At 37.8% G+C, this 14,244-nt stretch overlaps 1 protein-coding gene across 1 annotated transcript; it reads left to right on the top strand.

The window, feature by feature from the left end:
• The first annotated feature begins 6,487 nt into the window (after positions 1-6,487).
• Positions 6,488-10,261, top strand: LOC137733121 (probable LRR receptor-like serine/threonine-protein kinase At3g47570). Its single transcript, XM_068472281.1, has 2 exons — positions 6,488-9,540; positions 9,697-10,261. Exons 1-2 carry the CDS (start codon positions 6,543-6,545, stop codon positions 10,038-10,040), a joined length of 3,342 nt encoding a protein of 1,113 aa, XP_068328382.1. The 5' UTR covers positions 6,488-6,542; the 3' UTR covers positions 10,041-10,261.
• The last annotated feature ends 3,983 nt before the right edge of the window (positions 10,262-14,244 follow it).

Raw genomic sequence — 14,244 nt, 5'->3', positions numbered from 1 at the left:
CAAAATCAATGTCATATGAACTAATTTAAACAACAAACAAAAAGGAATTGAAGCATTGACCCATGATATAAATTAACATCACCAACTCTCCTAAATTGACGGAAGGCCATAATTGAGCTCGTCGATTCTCTGTAAACCAGTTGGAAAACGAAGCAGTTAGGGTTTGAACTGGAAATCACATATTCAAAGCATACCTTCACATGCAATAGGTGTTGAGGAGTCATTCCATACCAACCTGAGGAGTATACCTTCACATGCAATAGGTGTAGAAGGTACCTGAGGAGTCATTCCATACCAACCTAGAGGCCGGCCTTGTTGGAATCGTCCAAGTCATCGCTAGCTGCCAGTGTGTATCCAGTGAGTCGAAGAGAGAAGAACGAGAGAAAGGAAAGTTTTAGGAGAGGGTTTGATTTTGGTTTAATTTGAGGTTTGAGAGTTTTCAGGCATCGCACAGAGGAGTGAAGCGCGAGAGGGAAAAGCGGAACGAAGTGAGAAGGGGAAGAAAAAATAAAGAAAATAAGAGAGAGTGTGTGTATACAGTAAGCCTTTAAGGGAAAGGATCTCAATTTTTCAAAAAAAATTGGAAACATCCTCATGATCGTTAGATTTGACTTTAATGAAATTATGTGGTTAAGATTTTGTGATATGTGAAATCTTAGTCACAGAATTTCATTAAAGTTAAATCTAACAATCAAAAGGGGTATCCTCATTTTTTTTTTTTTTTAAAATGGGAATCTCTTCTCTTAAAGGGTCAGTTTTCCATTCAATTTATCATGTTTATTCATCTGCTTATTCATCTGCTAAGCTGTCTTGTTTCACTCTCAAACCAAACAGTAAGGTGTGGTCCAAACAATAAATCTATAGGATTGGCATGAGCGGAGAGAGTTTAGCAAATACTCGAGGAAGGTAAGTCAATAAGATTTCTGTTTTGAAAGCCTAAGTTTCGAACAATATGGGTAGATTATTTAGATCCAATTCAATGGCCAGCACTACTTCCAAATCCAGTTTAGGAACAATTCCAGATATAGTTAATGAAGATCAAAAATTAGAATTTCAAACAGATGATAGTGTTGACTTTGGAAATTGGAATATCCCCAAGGTTTTAAGTAAAAACATTTACAAAAAGAAATGGTCAGTAACCTCTTTTAGAATTGAACACCATGCCAAAACAGTTGAAAAAGTTTATGCTCTTAGTAAAGAACATGAAACTTGTCAATTATTCACAACAGACCCAATCAGAACTCATAGAAAAGATGGTTATAATTACATTCACATAGGCTTAGTTCAAATAGCAGTCAAGCCCTTAACAAATAATACCTCTATTTTTCCCAGAAATTGATTAAATGGTTATTAGTTATATGCCATGCGTTATAGTATCGTTGGTTGTGCATTGTTAGTACATTATTATTGCATATATATACATATGCATATTGGGTGTTGTGGACGCACAACTAAGTGTCAGGTAAGTGTTATTCATGTTTATATTTCAGTAGTGGTTTGAGATGCTTAGAGAGCTCATAACCTGCACCCCCGGTGTTAGTGCTCCCGCCCAGAGTAGGGCACAGTCCTTCACGTGATGTTCACCTCCCGCACCACACGCTCAGCTTGGATCCAAGTTAGGTGCACAATCCTGTCGTACAGACCACATTAGGTGGTTCCGACTCGTAGGTGACCCGCGATTATTCGCACAGCCTTCACGTGATCGTAACACTAGAGCGTATATATGTATTACACCCATGCCTGTCGTACAGACCACTTTACGTGGTTCCGACTCGTGGGCAGGTTCAGTTATTGAGTTTGAGATTTGAGCTCTATATGCAGCCGTACAGGTCACGTCAGGTGACTCCGGCTGCCAGATTATATGTTACTGATATGATTTATACCTGAGCACTTGCACTTCATTATGAGGCTTTGGCATGGCATATTATTGAGCACGTTCGGCATGTATACTATATGTATATTTATTTTCTGGGAGGTATACAGGTTTTACGGCGAGGGGTTAGAATGTATTTTACTAAATGGTTTTCAAAAAGCTTTGTTTTTTGCCCACTCACGCTTTTGTTTTGCGCCCCTCCAGGTTCTAGTTGCTTAGCAGGTTCGGTGGTTTCCCAGAGGGCTTTCCCGGCATTTCTGACAGACACTCACCAGCGTAGGATCACCTTCGGGTGTACTATTGTCGCGTCATTTTCTTTTGGACTGTTGTAGACTTATTGCTCTGAACTTAGCGTCTCACTTACGCTAGCACTTGTTTCTATCACTTTGTATGCTAGTTTTTAATTATTTGTACTTTTTATCACTATTTTATTAGCTTCCGCACGTGCACATGGTTACGTCACCTCCGTGTGACGGCTAGCACGCCCTGATCTCGGTGTGTCACCAATTTTCCTATATTTTTGGGTGAAATGAGTAGAGAGAACGACTGGGTTCGAGGTAAGGATCATTTTGGCACCAGTCCCATCATCAACAGTGGCTGGAATCGAAAAATATAGGCGGATCGAGTTGAAATGTAATTGGGTCGAAGGGGAAGGGTCTGGGTTCCCCTTCTTCTATCTTATTTCCTTTCTTCCTTTTCGTCTACGCGCTCCTAGGACCAAGCTCTGACCACATTTAACAAGAAATAATATAGTATGTATGACAGTATGAGTATAAAATACATCCTCATATAATTAAGTAAAACCAACTAGGATCATTTTCATCTTTTCCACTTATTGATATACTTTACAATGTAAATTATATTAATTTTCCGGTCATTAAATTTTAAAATTTCTTAATTAAATTTTTCATAATCATAAATCGATTTATTTTCGATTTTCTTCGCATATTCATAATTATGAATATCAAACTCATATACTTAAATTTTTCAGGGTATTACGAAAGTGGCGGATTTACCCTTACAGGCCACGCGTCTATCATCGCTTCATCTTCTGGTCGATCATTTTCATCCTCTTCTCGACTCTTCTACTTCATTTCGCTTTCTATCATCAAAAAAATCAGATCGCTCCAAAGCTCTGCTTCCACTACAACTTCTACATTTTTCCTTTCGTTTTCACTCTTCTACTTCATTTCGTTATTTTGTTGCAGGAAATATTCATCTTCCAATTTTAGGGTTTTATTGGGCGATATTGCAAGCCCTTTCTGGGTCAGGTGTATAATTATGTTTTTGTTGTTAATTTTTTGTTGGGTAAAGTACAAAAAACTACCTCAACTATTGGGGTCACGACAGTTTCATACCTCATCTTTTAAAATTGACAATGTTATACCGCATCTTACGAATTTGTGACAATGTCATACCTCCGTCAAATTTTATGTTAGTTTTTCTGTTAAGTGCTGACGTGGCAAGAGATGGGGACCACTTTCTATTAAAAAATTAATAAAATATTATTAAAAACTAAAAAAAATATTTAATATTTTTAAATATTAAAATAATAAATAAAAGTTTAAAAAAAAAAAAAAAAACCTTAGTTGTCCCTTCCCTCCCCCTCTCTCTCTCTCCCCCCATCTTCATCTACTTAATCTTTAACACAAAAAAAATAAAAAAAAATAAAAATTTTGAAAACCCAACCCCCCCCCCCCCCCCCCCAAAAAAAAGGAGCAGGAGGAAGAACCGAAGAAGAAGAAGAAGAAGAAGAAGGAGGAAGAAGAGGAGGAAAAAAAAAAAAATTTTGAAACCCAACCCCACCCACCCCCCTCCCCCAGGAGAAGGAGGAAGAACTCAAGAAGAAGGAGGAAAAAAAAAAAGAAAAAAAAGGAAATTGCAACCCAGAAAAAAAAGTGGAAACCGCACCAATTTCAATTTTTTTTGTTCTTCTCCTTCTTCCTCCTTCTCCTTCTTCTTCTTCTTCTTCTTCTTCCTCCTTCTTTTAGGTTTTTTATTTTTTTATTTTTATTTTTTTATTTTTTTTTTACTTTTATTTATTATTTTAATATTTAAAAAATATTAAATATTTTTTTAGTTTTTAATAATATTTTAATAAAAAGTGGTCCCCATCTTGTGCCACGTCAGCACTTAACAGAAAAATTGACGGAGGTATGACATTGTCACAAATTCGTAAGATGCGGTATGACATTGTCAATTTTAAAAGATGAGGTATGAAACTGTCGTGACTCCAATAGTTGAGGTAGTTTTTGTACTTTACCCTTTTACTTTTATTTATTATTTTAATATTTTAAAAATATTAAATATTTTTTTTAGTTTTTAATAATATTTTAATAGAAAGTGGTCCCCGTCTCTTGCCACGTCAGCATTTAACAGAAAAATTGACGGAGGTATGACATTGTCACAAATTCGTAAGATGCGGTATGACATTGTCAATTTTAAAAGATGAGGTATGAAACTGTCGTGACCCCAATAGTTGAGGTAGTTTTTTGTACTTTACCCTTTTTTGTTCTTTGGCAAATTTTTAGATTTGGGTGCTCTTTTGTTTATGGTTCAATTTTTTGGTTGAAAATTTAAAAAAGGAGAACTGCTGATGGTTAATTTTTCTCCGATACTTGATTTTCTTGGTTTGTTTCTACTGATCTTTTGTCTCTTGGGCTGATTGCACTTCTTTTTCGTTATTTTGGTGCAGATATGAAGAGGATTTGTGAAGTCGCTATGATTTCATGGGAAGTTTCTTTGAACGGATTTGAGAATTTGGGATTTTGGGATGTTTTGAAGGTTTTTTTATTTTTTATTTTTTTTATTTTTTTATTTTTTATTGCGATGATTCATGGTATTTTTACTTTACCTACTCTATTTCCTCTTTAAAATTTTCAGCTATGGTGCCCGAATATTGGCTTACATAATTTAAAGCCATCTTCCTGAATCGTGCTGCTTCCCAGCGTGAGAGTCATTGATCAACTTATTTTTATGCTAATTACTGTACTAGGACAAATGGGTTAACTCTTGAATGCCGTTCTCAGACAACTTATGTTGATCTGTGTGTCTCTCTCTAGGCATTTCTTTGTTTGAACTTTTGAACAAGTTATTGAACACAATGATGCATGATTTATAGCGTCCATTCCTTGCTTCTTTGACTGAAGATATGCATGTTGAAAGCTAAATTTCATCTGTCATAGTGCCACCCTTCTCTTCCGTTAAACTACTGAATTTGTGATTGCCCAGGTCGCCAAATGCAGACCCAAAAGCGAAAGTTATGGTCTGTGGCCTAACACTTGATACAAGGCAGAATCAGTTGGCTCTTCAGTAACTATTTTTGAGTATCTGTTTCATTCTTTGCAGATTGACACGATACTATCATGTGGAGGCCTTGCTAAGAATGCACTATTAATTCAAGAACATGCAGATATAATAGCTCTCTCTCTCTCTCTCTCTAACATAAACATCATATAGCCCCAGCTCCTTTGTGTTTTCATCTGTCTAATCTTTGTTAATTAATCTGTCTTGTTTTGGCCTTTTATAGAATTTTTTTTTTTAAAAAAAAAAAAAAATCTTCTTCAAAATGAACTTTTATCGTCATTTTAGATTTATCTGATTGTGCTTCTCTTTTATTGAAGTTGATTGCAGAACCGAACCTGTATTGTTTTGTTGCAATTGGTTTCTGAAATTAGTAATATATCTGTTCAACGATTGAACTGTTATGATGAAGTTTCTTTCTAAAATATTGGATCCACTGTGGGAGTGGATTGGGGGAAAAGAAAACTTGAGGATAATAAAACCCAGAACATACAAAATAGTAAATTTAAATATAATGATAATAAACTTGAGGATAATATAATAGCCACGTCATCCTTTAACGGTTAACCTAACAGATTTTTTAATGGATGTATGAAATTTAAATAAAACGATAAGTAAATGTATGAAATTGAAATATTTTAAAAATATTGTAAGGAATTGAAATTCATCGCAAACCTGAGCCAGGAAAATGTAGTTTACCCTATTTTATACCTTTACGAGGGAGAATATTTGGATCTGAAGCGAGATTAGTTACCTACTTTAGGGCTTAGGGTTGTACTCGGATGTTTTATTTTTTATCCTCAAATTGCCAAGACTATAATAGAGGGGAAACAAATCGCGAGATGGTGCATTATTAGGAATATTTACCAGGATATTATGATTTAGTTAATCATCTTGGGCACTGGGCGGGTGATCCATCCATCCAAAGATCCTAAGGTGGAGAAGTACCGTGATGCCAAGTACCGCATTTTTCGCGAGCTTTATCAGCAGCTCTCATCGTTCTCTGATGGCTCAAGCCTTGGCTTAATTGATTCTTTATTCGTGGCTCAAGGCGGGCGCTTGTAAAAGCCTTCATGCTGTTACGTGGTTTAACATGACATATTTCATTTTATATTTTATGCAAAAGCCTTGACATGGCAACTGGTTAAGGAGTTGTTCAAAGAGATGGATACTTGGAATTATCCGTCAGTTATCGTTGACCCGAAAAAAGGAACAATACCGGTTCAAAACTTGATGGTGAATTGGTAAATGCAAAAGGAGAGAAATGTCAAATACTTTCCAGGAAAAAAATGGCTATTTAGTGTTACAATATTCAAAGAAATAATGGCTGCAGATGATACACAACTCACAAACTTGATCATTTACCATGGAAAACTCACAAACTCTCTTCCTCGTCGGACTTGTGTTGCTGGTCAACTACTTGTGTTTTCTTCCGTCTTCCGCATCGTTTTCTAACGATACCGATCAACATGCTCTTCTGGCAATCAAATCTCAACTCGCTTACCCTGCCAATGGTGTCCTAGCCGGTAATTGGACCATTAGAGCAAGCTTTTGCGATTGGATCGGGGTCTCTTGCAGTAAGCGCAGGCAAAGAGTCACGGCCTTGGACCTTTCCTATATGGATCTTCATGGCATGATTTCTCCTCGCGTGGGTAACCTCTCTTTCCTCGTCTCGCTTCGTCTCCAGAACAACAGCTTATTTGGATTCCTGCCACATGAAATCGGTCGTTTACATCGCTTGAGGATACTTGCACTTCAAGACAACCAGCTGCAAGGAAACGTCCCTCCAACCCTACATCATTGCCAGAGGCTCAAGGTCATAAACCTTAGCAGAAACATGTTCAGCGGTCTCGTACCCAAAGAGCTGGGCTCTTTACCCATGCTTCAGCGACTGTATCTCACCGCAAACAATCTTTCGGGTGGAATTCCGACATCTTTGGGTAACATTTCAACATTACACGAATTGTTCTTGGACCAAAACAGCCTCACAGGTTCATTCCCCTCTACTCTCCTCAACCTGTCTGCTCTAGTTTTTATTTATCTAAGATCAAATGACAATATTTTCGGAAATCTTCCCGGAGATCTTTGCCACTACTGGCCTAATATCCGAGAAATTTCTCTTTCTGGCAACAGCTTCAGTGGCCCGTTCCCTAGTAAAATATACAAGTGCAAAAGTCTTGTGTTGTTGTCTCTATCATACAATAGGTTAACTGGAAGCATTCCAGAAGAAATTGGGGGATTGCAAAATCTTGAAACCTTATACCTTGGTGGTAATAACCTAACCGGTAAGATTCCTCAAACCATAGGTAACATGTCCAACTTGAAGTACTTTACTATGGAATTGAATAGCATCAAGGGAAGTATTCCTAGTGGCGTAGGGCGTCTGCCTAGTTTAGTCTCTTTTTTTTTCGCCGGTAATGGGCTGAGCGGAGTTTTACCCCCAGAAATTTTCAATATCTCCACCATAACAGACATCGCCGGAAGGGATAATGCCCTTACTGGAAGTTTCCCTTCATATACTGGAGGGATTTGGGGTCCTAACCTTGAAACCCTCGGGCTTTCAACCAATCAAATCACTGGAAATATCCCGTCCTACTTTTCAAATTTTAGTAAGCTTACCATGCTTGATTGTAGCTACAACTTGCTCCATGGACCAGTTCCCATGGATCTTGGTAACTTAAAAGACCTTAAGTTTCTTGTTTTAGCAGCAAATAAGTTAACAGGAGAACCTGGAGTTCTTGAGCTTAGGTTCCTTTCTTCCTTATTCAGCAGCAGCTCGTTGGAAACATTAGCTGTGAGTGAAAATCCCCTCAACGGCATCATCCCGGATCACTCTGGAAACTTTTCTTCTTCCTCTTCCCTTCGAAAGTTGTATGCACAGCTGTGCCAAATCAAGGGTCGTATACCCAAGACATTGAGCTCCTTGTTGAAAAACTTGACCATTCTTGCCTTGACCGGCAACAATGTCAGTGGAGAAATACCTCCATCAATTGGAAGATTCGAGAATCTGCAAATCTTGTATCTCGATAACAACAGCATTGAAGGTTTCATTCCGGAGGAGTTATGTCGTATCGGGAACCTGGCTGAGCTATCACTGGCAAGCAATACTATTGGTGGATTGATCCCAAGTTGCATAGGAAACCTCAGACACCTTCAAAGAGTGTTCCTAAATTCCAACAAACTGAACTCATCAATACCAGTCAATTTATGGAACCTTGAAGACCTCCTGTTCCTAGATTTGTCATTCAATTCCTTAAGTGGATACTTACCTCCTGACTTGAGAATGTCAAATGTCCTTGAGATGATAGATTTGTCTTGGAACCGAATTTCTGGAGACATTCCGAGCATCATGGGATCCTTTCAAAGCATAAACTCTCTAAATTTGTCCAACAACTTGTTCATCGGATCTATTCCACATACTTTTGGGAAGGGGTTGGAAATTTTAGACCTGTCATACAATAATCTGTCTGGGCCAATTCCAAAGTCTCTAGAAATACTCAAATTTCTCAAGTATTTGAATCTCTCTTTTAATCAACTCTCTGGAGAGATTCCATCAGCTGGACCTTTTGTTAACTTCACTGCCCAATCATTTTTGGGGAATAAAGCACTCTGTGGGAGACCAGGTTTTGGAGTCCAACCTTGCAAGAATCTTAGCACTCGAAATTCGAAGACCGCGCATTATTTCCTCAAATATGCTATTCCGGCTGTGATATCAACTTTGATTCTGATAGCTGCCATTTTTATGTGGAGAAAGTCTAGAAAAACAAGTGCAATTGTTCCAAGTTCAGAAGAATTGTCAATGGCTCCAAGGCATAGAAGGATATCATATCATGAACTCCGTTGTGCTACAAATGATTTCTCTGAAAGCAACTTTCTGGGAGCCGGAAGTTTTGGCTCTGTGTACAAGGGAAGTCTTTCCGATGGGACAACCGTTGCTGTCAAAATTCTAAATATGCAAATGGAAGGTTCCTTGAAAAGTTTCATTGCAGAATGCGAGGTATGGCGAGCAGTACGACATAGAAATCTTGTTAAGGTGATAACTACGTGCTCGAGTCCAGAGGTAAGAGCCTTGGTGCTGCAATACATGTCTAATGGTAGCCTCGAGGAGTGGTTGTACTCTCGCAATTATTGTCTAAATCTTTTTCAAAGAGTGAGCGTGTTGGTCGATGTTGCAGCAGCTTTAGAATATCTCCATCAAGGTCAATTAGAGCCTGTAGTGCACTGTGATTTGAAGCCTAGCAACATCCTTCTTGACGAAGACATGGTTGCACATGTGGGGGACTTTGGTCTTGCTAAAATTTTGGCAGGAGACAAGGATGCAACACAAACCGGAACTCTTGGTACACTTGGTTATGTTGCACCAGGTAAATCTATTTACTTTTGTTTATTACTGGAAGCCGGGAAAACGATCAATTATTGGATGTTTTTTGCGTATATAGATTTCCACACTGCTTTTGTGTTTTTTGCGTATTCGCATACGTACATGTCATAATAGCTTTACTATGAACGTGTTTTGGCAGAGTATGGTTCATTAGGAAAAGTGTCAACAAGAGGTGATGTGTATAGCTACGGAATCATGTTGTTTGAAATAATTGCAAGAAAAAGGCCAACAGATGGAATGTTTACGGAAGAACTGACCCTGAGGAAATGGATAAATGCGTCGCTCCCTGACGGTATTCTAGGAGTAGTGGATATTGGTTTATTGAGCACAGAAGAGGGAAGAGAGATGAATGCCACAAAACTTATCATTTTATCAATCATGGACATCGGCTTGAGATGTTCCGCCGAAGTGCCAGAGGAAAGAATGGATATCAAAGATGTGTTGGGGAAGCTCATAAAAATAAAATCAGCACTTGAAATGTAGAGACAGTGTGTTCGCTGTCCATGAGATTGACTTGGCAGTCCCTGTGTGTATTTTGCTTGTTTTTTCAACTTTTATTTCCTACTGTTGGTTCTGTATACGTGTAGACATCGAAATTTCATAGGATTTTTGTGTTTACAATATGTATCATCTTTCTATTTTACAAACCTTTCACTTTGTTTCAAGGAACATGTATGTTTTTCCATAATTCAAGGAAATGACATCCGAACACTTATTTTCTCCTTTTGCACACTTTTATTTTTCTTGATTCTTTTGTTGATTCATTCTGTTAGAGACATGGCCCATAACCCAACTAGCGCCAGATCCTTCTAGAATTAGTTAGACTTTCTTATAGTACAAGTATTGTATCCTTGTAAATTGGATTGTATTAATTCACCTACCTAAATTAGGTTTCTTGCATTCCAAAGTCTTCTAGGTATCTCCTTACATTGTATCAAAGCTGGTGAATCATGCACAAGGAGCTTGCTTGAGACCATAGAGGGACTTGCGCAAGTGACATACATGGTTGTACCGAGTCGAATCAATGAACCTAGTGGCCGAGTCATAAAGACGTGGGTGTACAAAGAGAAAGAACGGGTGTGCCAAATTGACTAGTAGTCTATAAGAAAATATAAAAGTAGATATCATTTGTGCAAATAAAAACTCTAAAGTGATGGTGTTTAGAGTAGTACTAGAAGTTTATTTACATCCATATCAAAATCCATTTACATCCTGTCAAGGAGGAACAAAAGAAAGGTACTATGCATATGTTTGATCAGCGACTATCCCACTGGATTATGTATTTCAAGTATCCAATGCGATGCATTAGGGCCTTTTGTAGCTGCATATAAAAATTGCCAAATATTTGCTGCTGCTGTCTAAGGCTAGAAGTATTTTGCCCGACTGGATTCGGCATTAGATCTTAACGTATCGTCTATTGAAGATCAAATAAGCACGGCTATTGCCGTTGTAATAAATCACTCGACATGTCATGCTTGACAAAGTAGAAGCCAGAAGCACAGCAGCTAAGTTCAGTACATTTGGAACTTTGCCTTTGTTTCCTCAAAGATCTGTGATGCAATGAAGGCCTCACTGTCATCTGCTCTTTTGATCTCCAAGCGAGTCTTTTGGTAGAAGCCGGTACCCCTCAATGCATCCACGATAAAATAATCAAAGCCGACAGCAGTTGCTGCTTCGACTTTGGCTCCATAGACCAGCCTCTGTTAGACATTAACGTATGAATTATGCGGTATAGCTTAAAGTAAGTAACATGCAAGAAAAATGAGAAAAAGCATCCAATTCCAACAGCAGGGGAATTACTGCTAAACTAAAAGCTTTTTAAAGATATATCAGTGGTAAATAGTTTATGCAAGAACTACACCACAATGGTGTGTTGAATAAGAAGAGTATCCAAGATAACTCTAATGATCCCAAGAAGAAGAAAAATAGAGCACTCTTAAAGAAAGCTCACAAAACAAACTAATTAGCAAAGCTTTTCTTATTTAGCTCTAGGCTTTGTTTCTCCTTGGATGATTTACAATGCTTGAGGACTTGGGTATTTATAGCAAACCAAATGAAAGCTACACCAGACACTTACTTCACCTACAACATCCACCTACTTCACCTACAACCTCCACTTACTTCACCAACCTCACACACTTACTTCACCAACCTCACACACTTACTTCACCTACAACATCCATGATAGGAGCATATTCATGCGACTTAAATGGCTTGTTCTCGTACATTTATGTTATGTTTCTTTAGTTAGTTTAGTCCTTTATGCTACTTTTGTGTGTTTTCAGGATACTAAGACGTGTTTGACGAAAGGATGCATTGTGAAGTGTTTTGGAGCACTATTGGGCTAAGGATGGATAGCTTATGCTTGGAACCCAAGTGTTGGATGAAATTGAAGGCCTTGTAAGCACTTGAGGACACAAAACAATGACCCTAACCCAATTTCATTCACCTTGCCTTGGGCTTAACACAAACACCATTCCTTGCCATGCAAGGGGGAGCAATTTGGGTCCATTTCATGTACTTAAACTCTAGCCCAATCCACAATCACTTCAAAGCCATGCAAAACCTTTCAACACCCTTTAATCATTCCCCTTTAAGTTATGATTTTATTTCCTAACCCTACATGCCTTATTTATTAGCATCTTCACATGCATTCACACACCATCTTCCCTTTTACAAAACACATTGCCGTGCATTTCTTCCCATTTTCTGCACCTTTCCTCCTTGCAATTCCACATGCATTCATCATTATAACCCACCTACATTCCACCTAATCCACATGCCTTCCCAACAATATAATTGAGTCAAACACATGCACCCAAACAAAGCCAACCTAGCTAACCCTACATGCATTTCTTTATTCACTCTTCATCACATGCATTTTTACCACCATTCACACACACATGCATCCTGAAAACCTCAATGCCGTGTATCCCCTTCAACTTTCCAGCTTCCCACTCATTCAATTCAGCCACCATTCATTCTTTATTCCACATACACTCATCATCACACACCCTAGCTATCATTCACATGCAAACACAAGCTTTAACCAACAAACAAAACAGCAAACACATGCACCAAAACACTTTGCCGTGGGCACCATTCCACATTCCAGCTTTCCCTTTCATTTCCAGCTCTAACTCTTCATCATTGCAGCCATAAACACATTAAACAAACAGCCATATACATCTCCACTCCTCCTATAAATACCCTTGCATTCCCATCACCTAGGATATATCTCATTTCATACACTTCACACAACACAAACACAACCCTTGTGCCGCAAATCCCCTTCCAATCTGTGCAGTTTTTATCCTCCATTTCAGCCACTATCCAACCACTTCTCATCCCTCCAAAACACTTCACATAATCCCCAAAGCTCACCTTAGACCTTGTGCCACAACAACGAGGAAGAAAAGATTGCCTAAACGTTCATACAATTCAAGTTTGAGTTGTTGGAATGTTTAGGTGTTTCTTTGATTTCAATGTTTGAATTCAATTTTCTTTGTTTTGTAATGGAAGAGAAGAGTGCCTAAACGTTCATACAATTCAAGTTTGAGTTGTTGGAATGTTTAGTTGTTTCTTTGATTTCAAGGTTATGAGGAACTAAACCCCCTTTAGCTAGGGGGTGATTCGAAACTATGTTTATATTTGCAATATGAATTGATTACTTTTGGTTGGAATTTCATAAGTTGTGGATTCAATTCGTTTAACTGTTTGATTGATAACGTATTTATGTATGTTCATTGAGATTGCAAGCTTAATTTTCATGCATGAATATGACGCTAGAATATAAGTGAGTTTCACCTAATCGTTATGAACTTATATTCACAAGTAGTGGAGGTTGCTTATAAACAATCGCGTTAAACGAATTCTTGGCATAAGTTTCATGCGTATTCCATAGTAACGAATGCCTCGTCAACACTTATAATTTTCATTGAACTTAATGATCTTTGTTGAATGTCTCTATCATGCGTATTCCATAGTTAGGGACTTTGATTAAGAATAATTTGGTTGTAATGCGTATTCCATTCAATCCAATGAATTTAGGGAAATCTGAAAGTTAATTTAAGCGGACCTAATTAACTTGGAGCATTGAGTTTCACAACTTATCGAAAGACCAACTGAGAATCAATATTGTATGCAAGTGTAACATGTGTGGAGAAGAACCCCTTGGCTATTCCATCATCCATATTTTTATCACCTTTGTATTTACGTTTTGCCCTTAATTATAATCTTTCCATTTAATTTAATCTTGCCCAAACACATTTCCCCCATATTTCGTTGAGTCTTAATCATTCGTATTTGTTTTATTTTCGTGTTTTAAGTATTTGGAGTCTTGTGTACTTGTTTTGAATTCTTGTTAAGTAAGTTAAATGTTTTAAAAGTTAGTTTTATTTATTTGAGTCAAGTATTTAGCATCCCTAGTTAATCCCCGGTTAGAACGATCCCTACTTACATCATTACTACAATTGTCACAAATAGGGTTTAATTTGTATGCGTATAATGCTCGTATCAATCCACCTACTTCACCTACAATTGACATTGATTCTCAACACTACCCCTCAATGTCAGCTCTCATTCTTTGCACTGTGCTGAGTAAACAGCGAAAAATTTCGAGCTTGCCTGTACTCAAACTTTTTGTGAACAAGTCCGCAACTTGATCATTTGTCTTGACCTGTCTCAT

This window comes from Pyrus communis, chromosome 5 (assembly GCF_963583255.1).
Source record: "Pyrus communis chromosome 5, drPyrComm1.1, whole genome shotgun sequence".
Taxonomy (NCBI): Eukaryota; Viridiplantae; Streptophyta; class Magnoliopsida; order Rosales; family Rosaceae; genus Pyrus; species Pyrus communis.
This window is presented reverse-complemented; position numbering and strand designations above follow the sequence as displayed.

Bases quoted from the DNA above. Each gene is read 5' to 3' on its own strand.
- LOC137733121 (XM_068472281.1), top strand. From the start codon at position 6,543: ATGGAAAACTCACAAACTCTCTTCCTCGTCGGACTTGTGTTGCTGGTC. The intron at 9,541-9,696 runs GTAAATCTATTT...GTGTTTTGGCAG, and splicing joins ACTTGGTTATGTTGCACCAG to AGTATGGTTCATTAGGAAAA.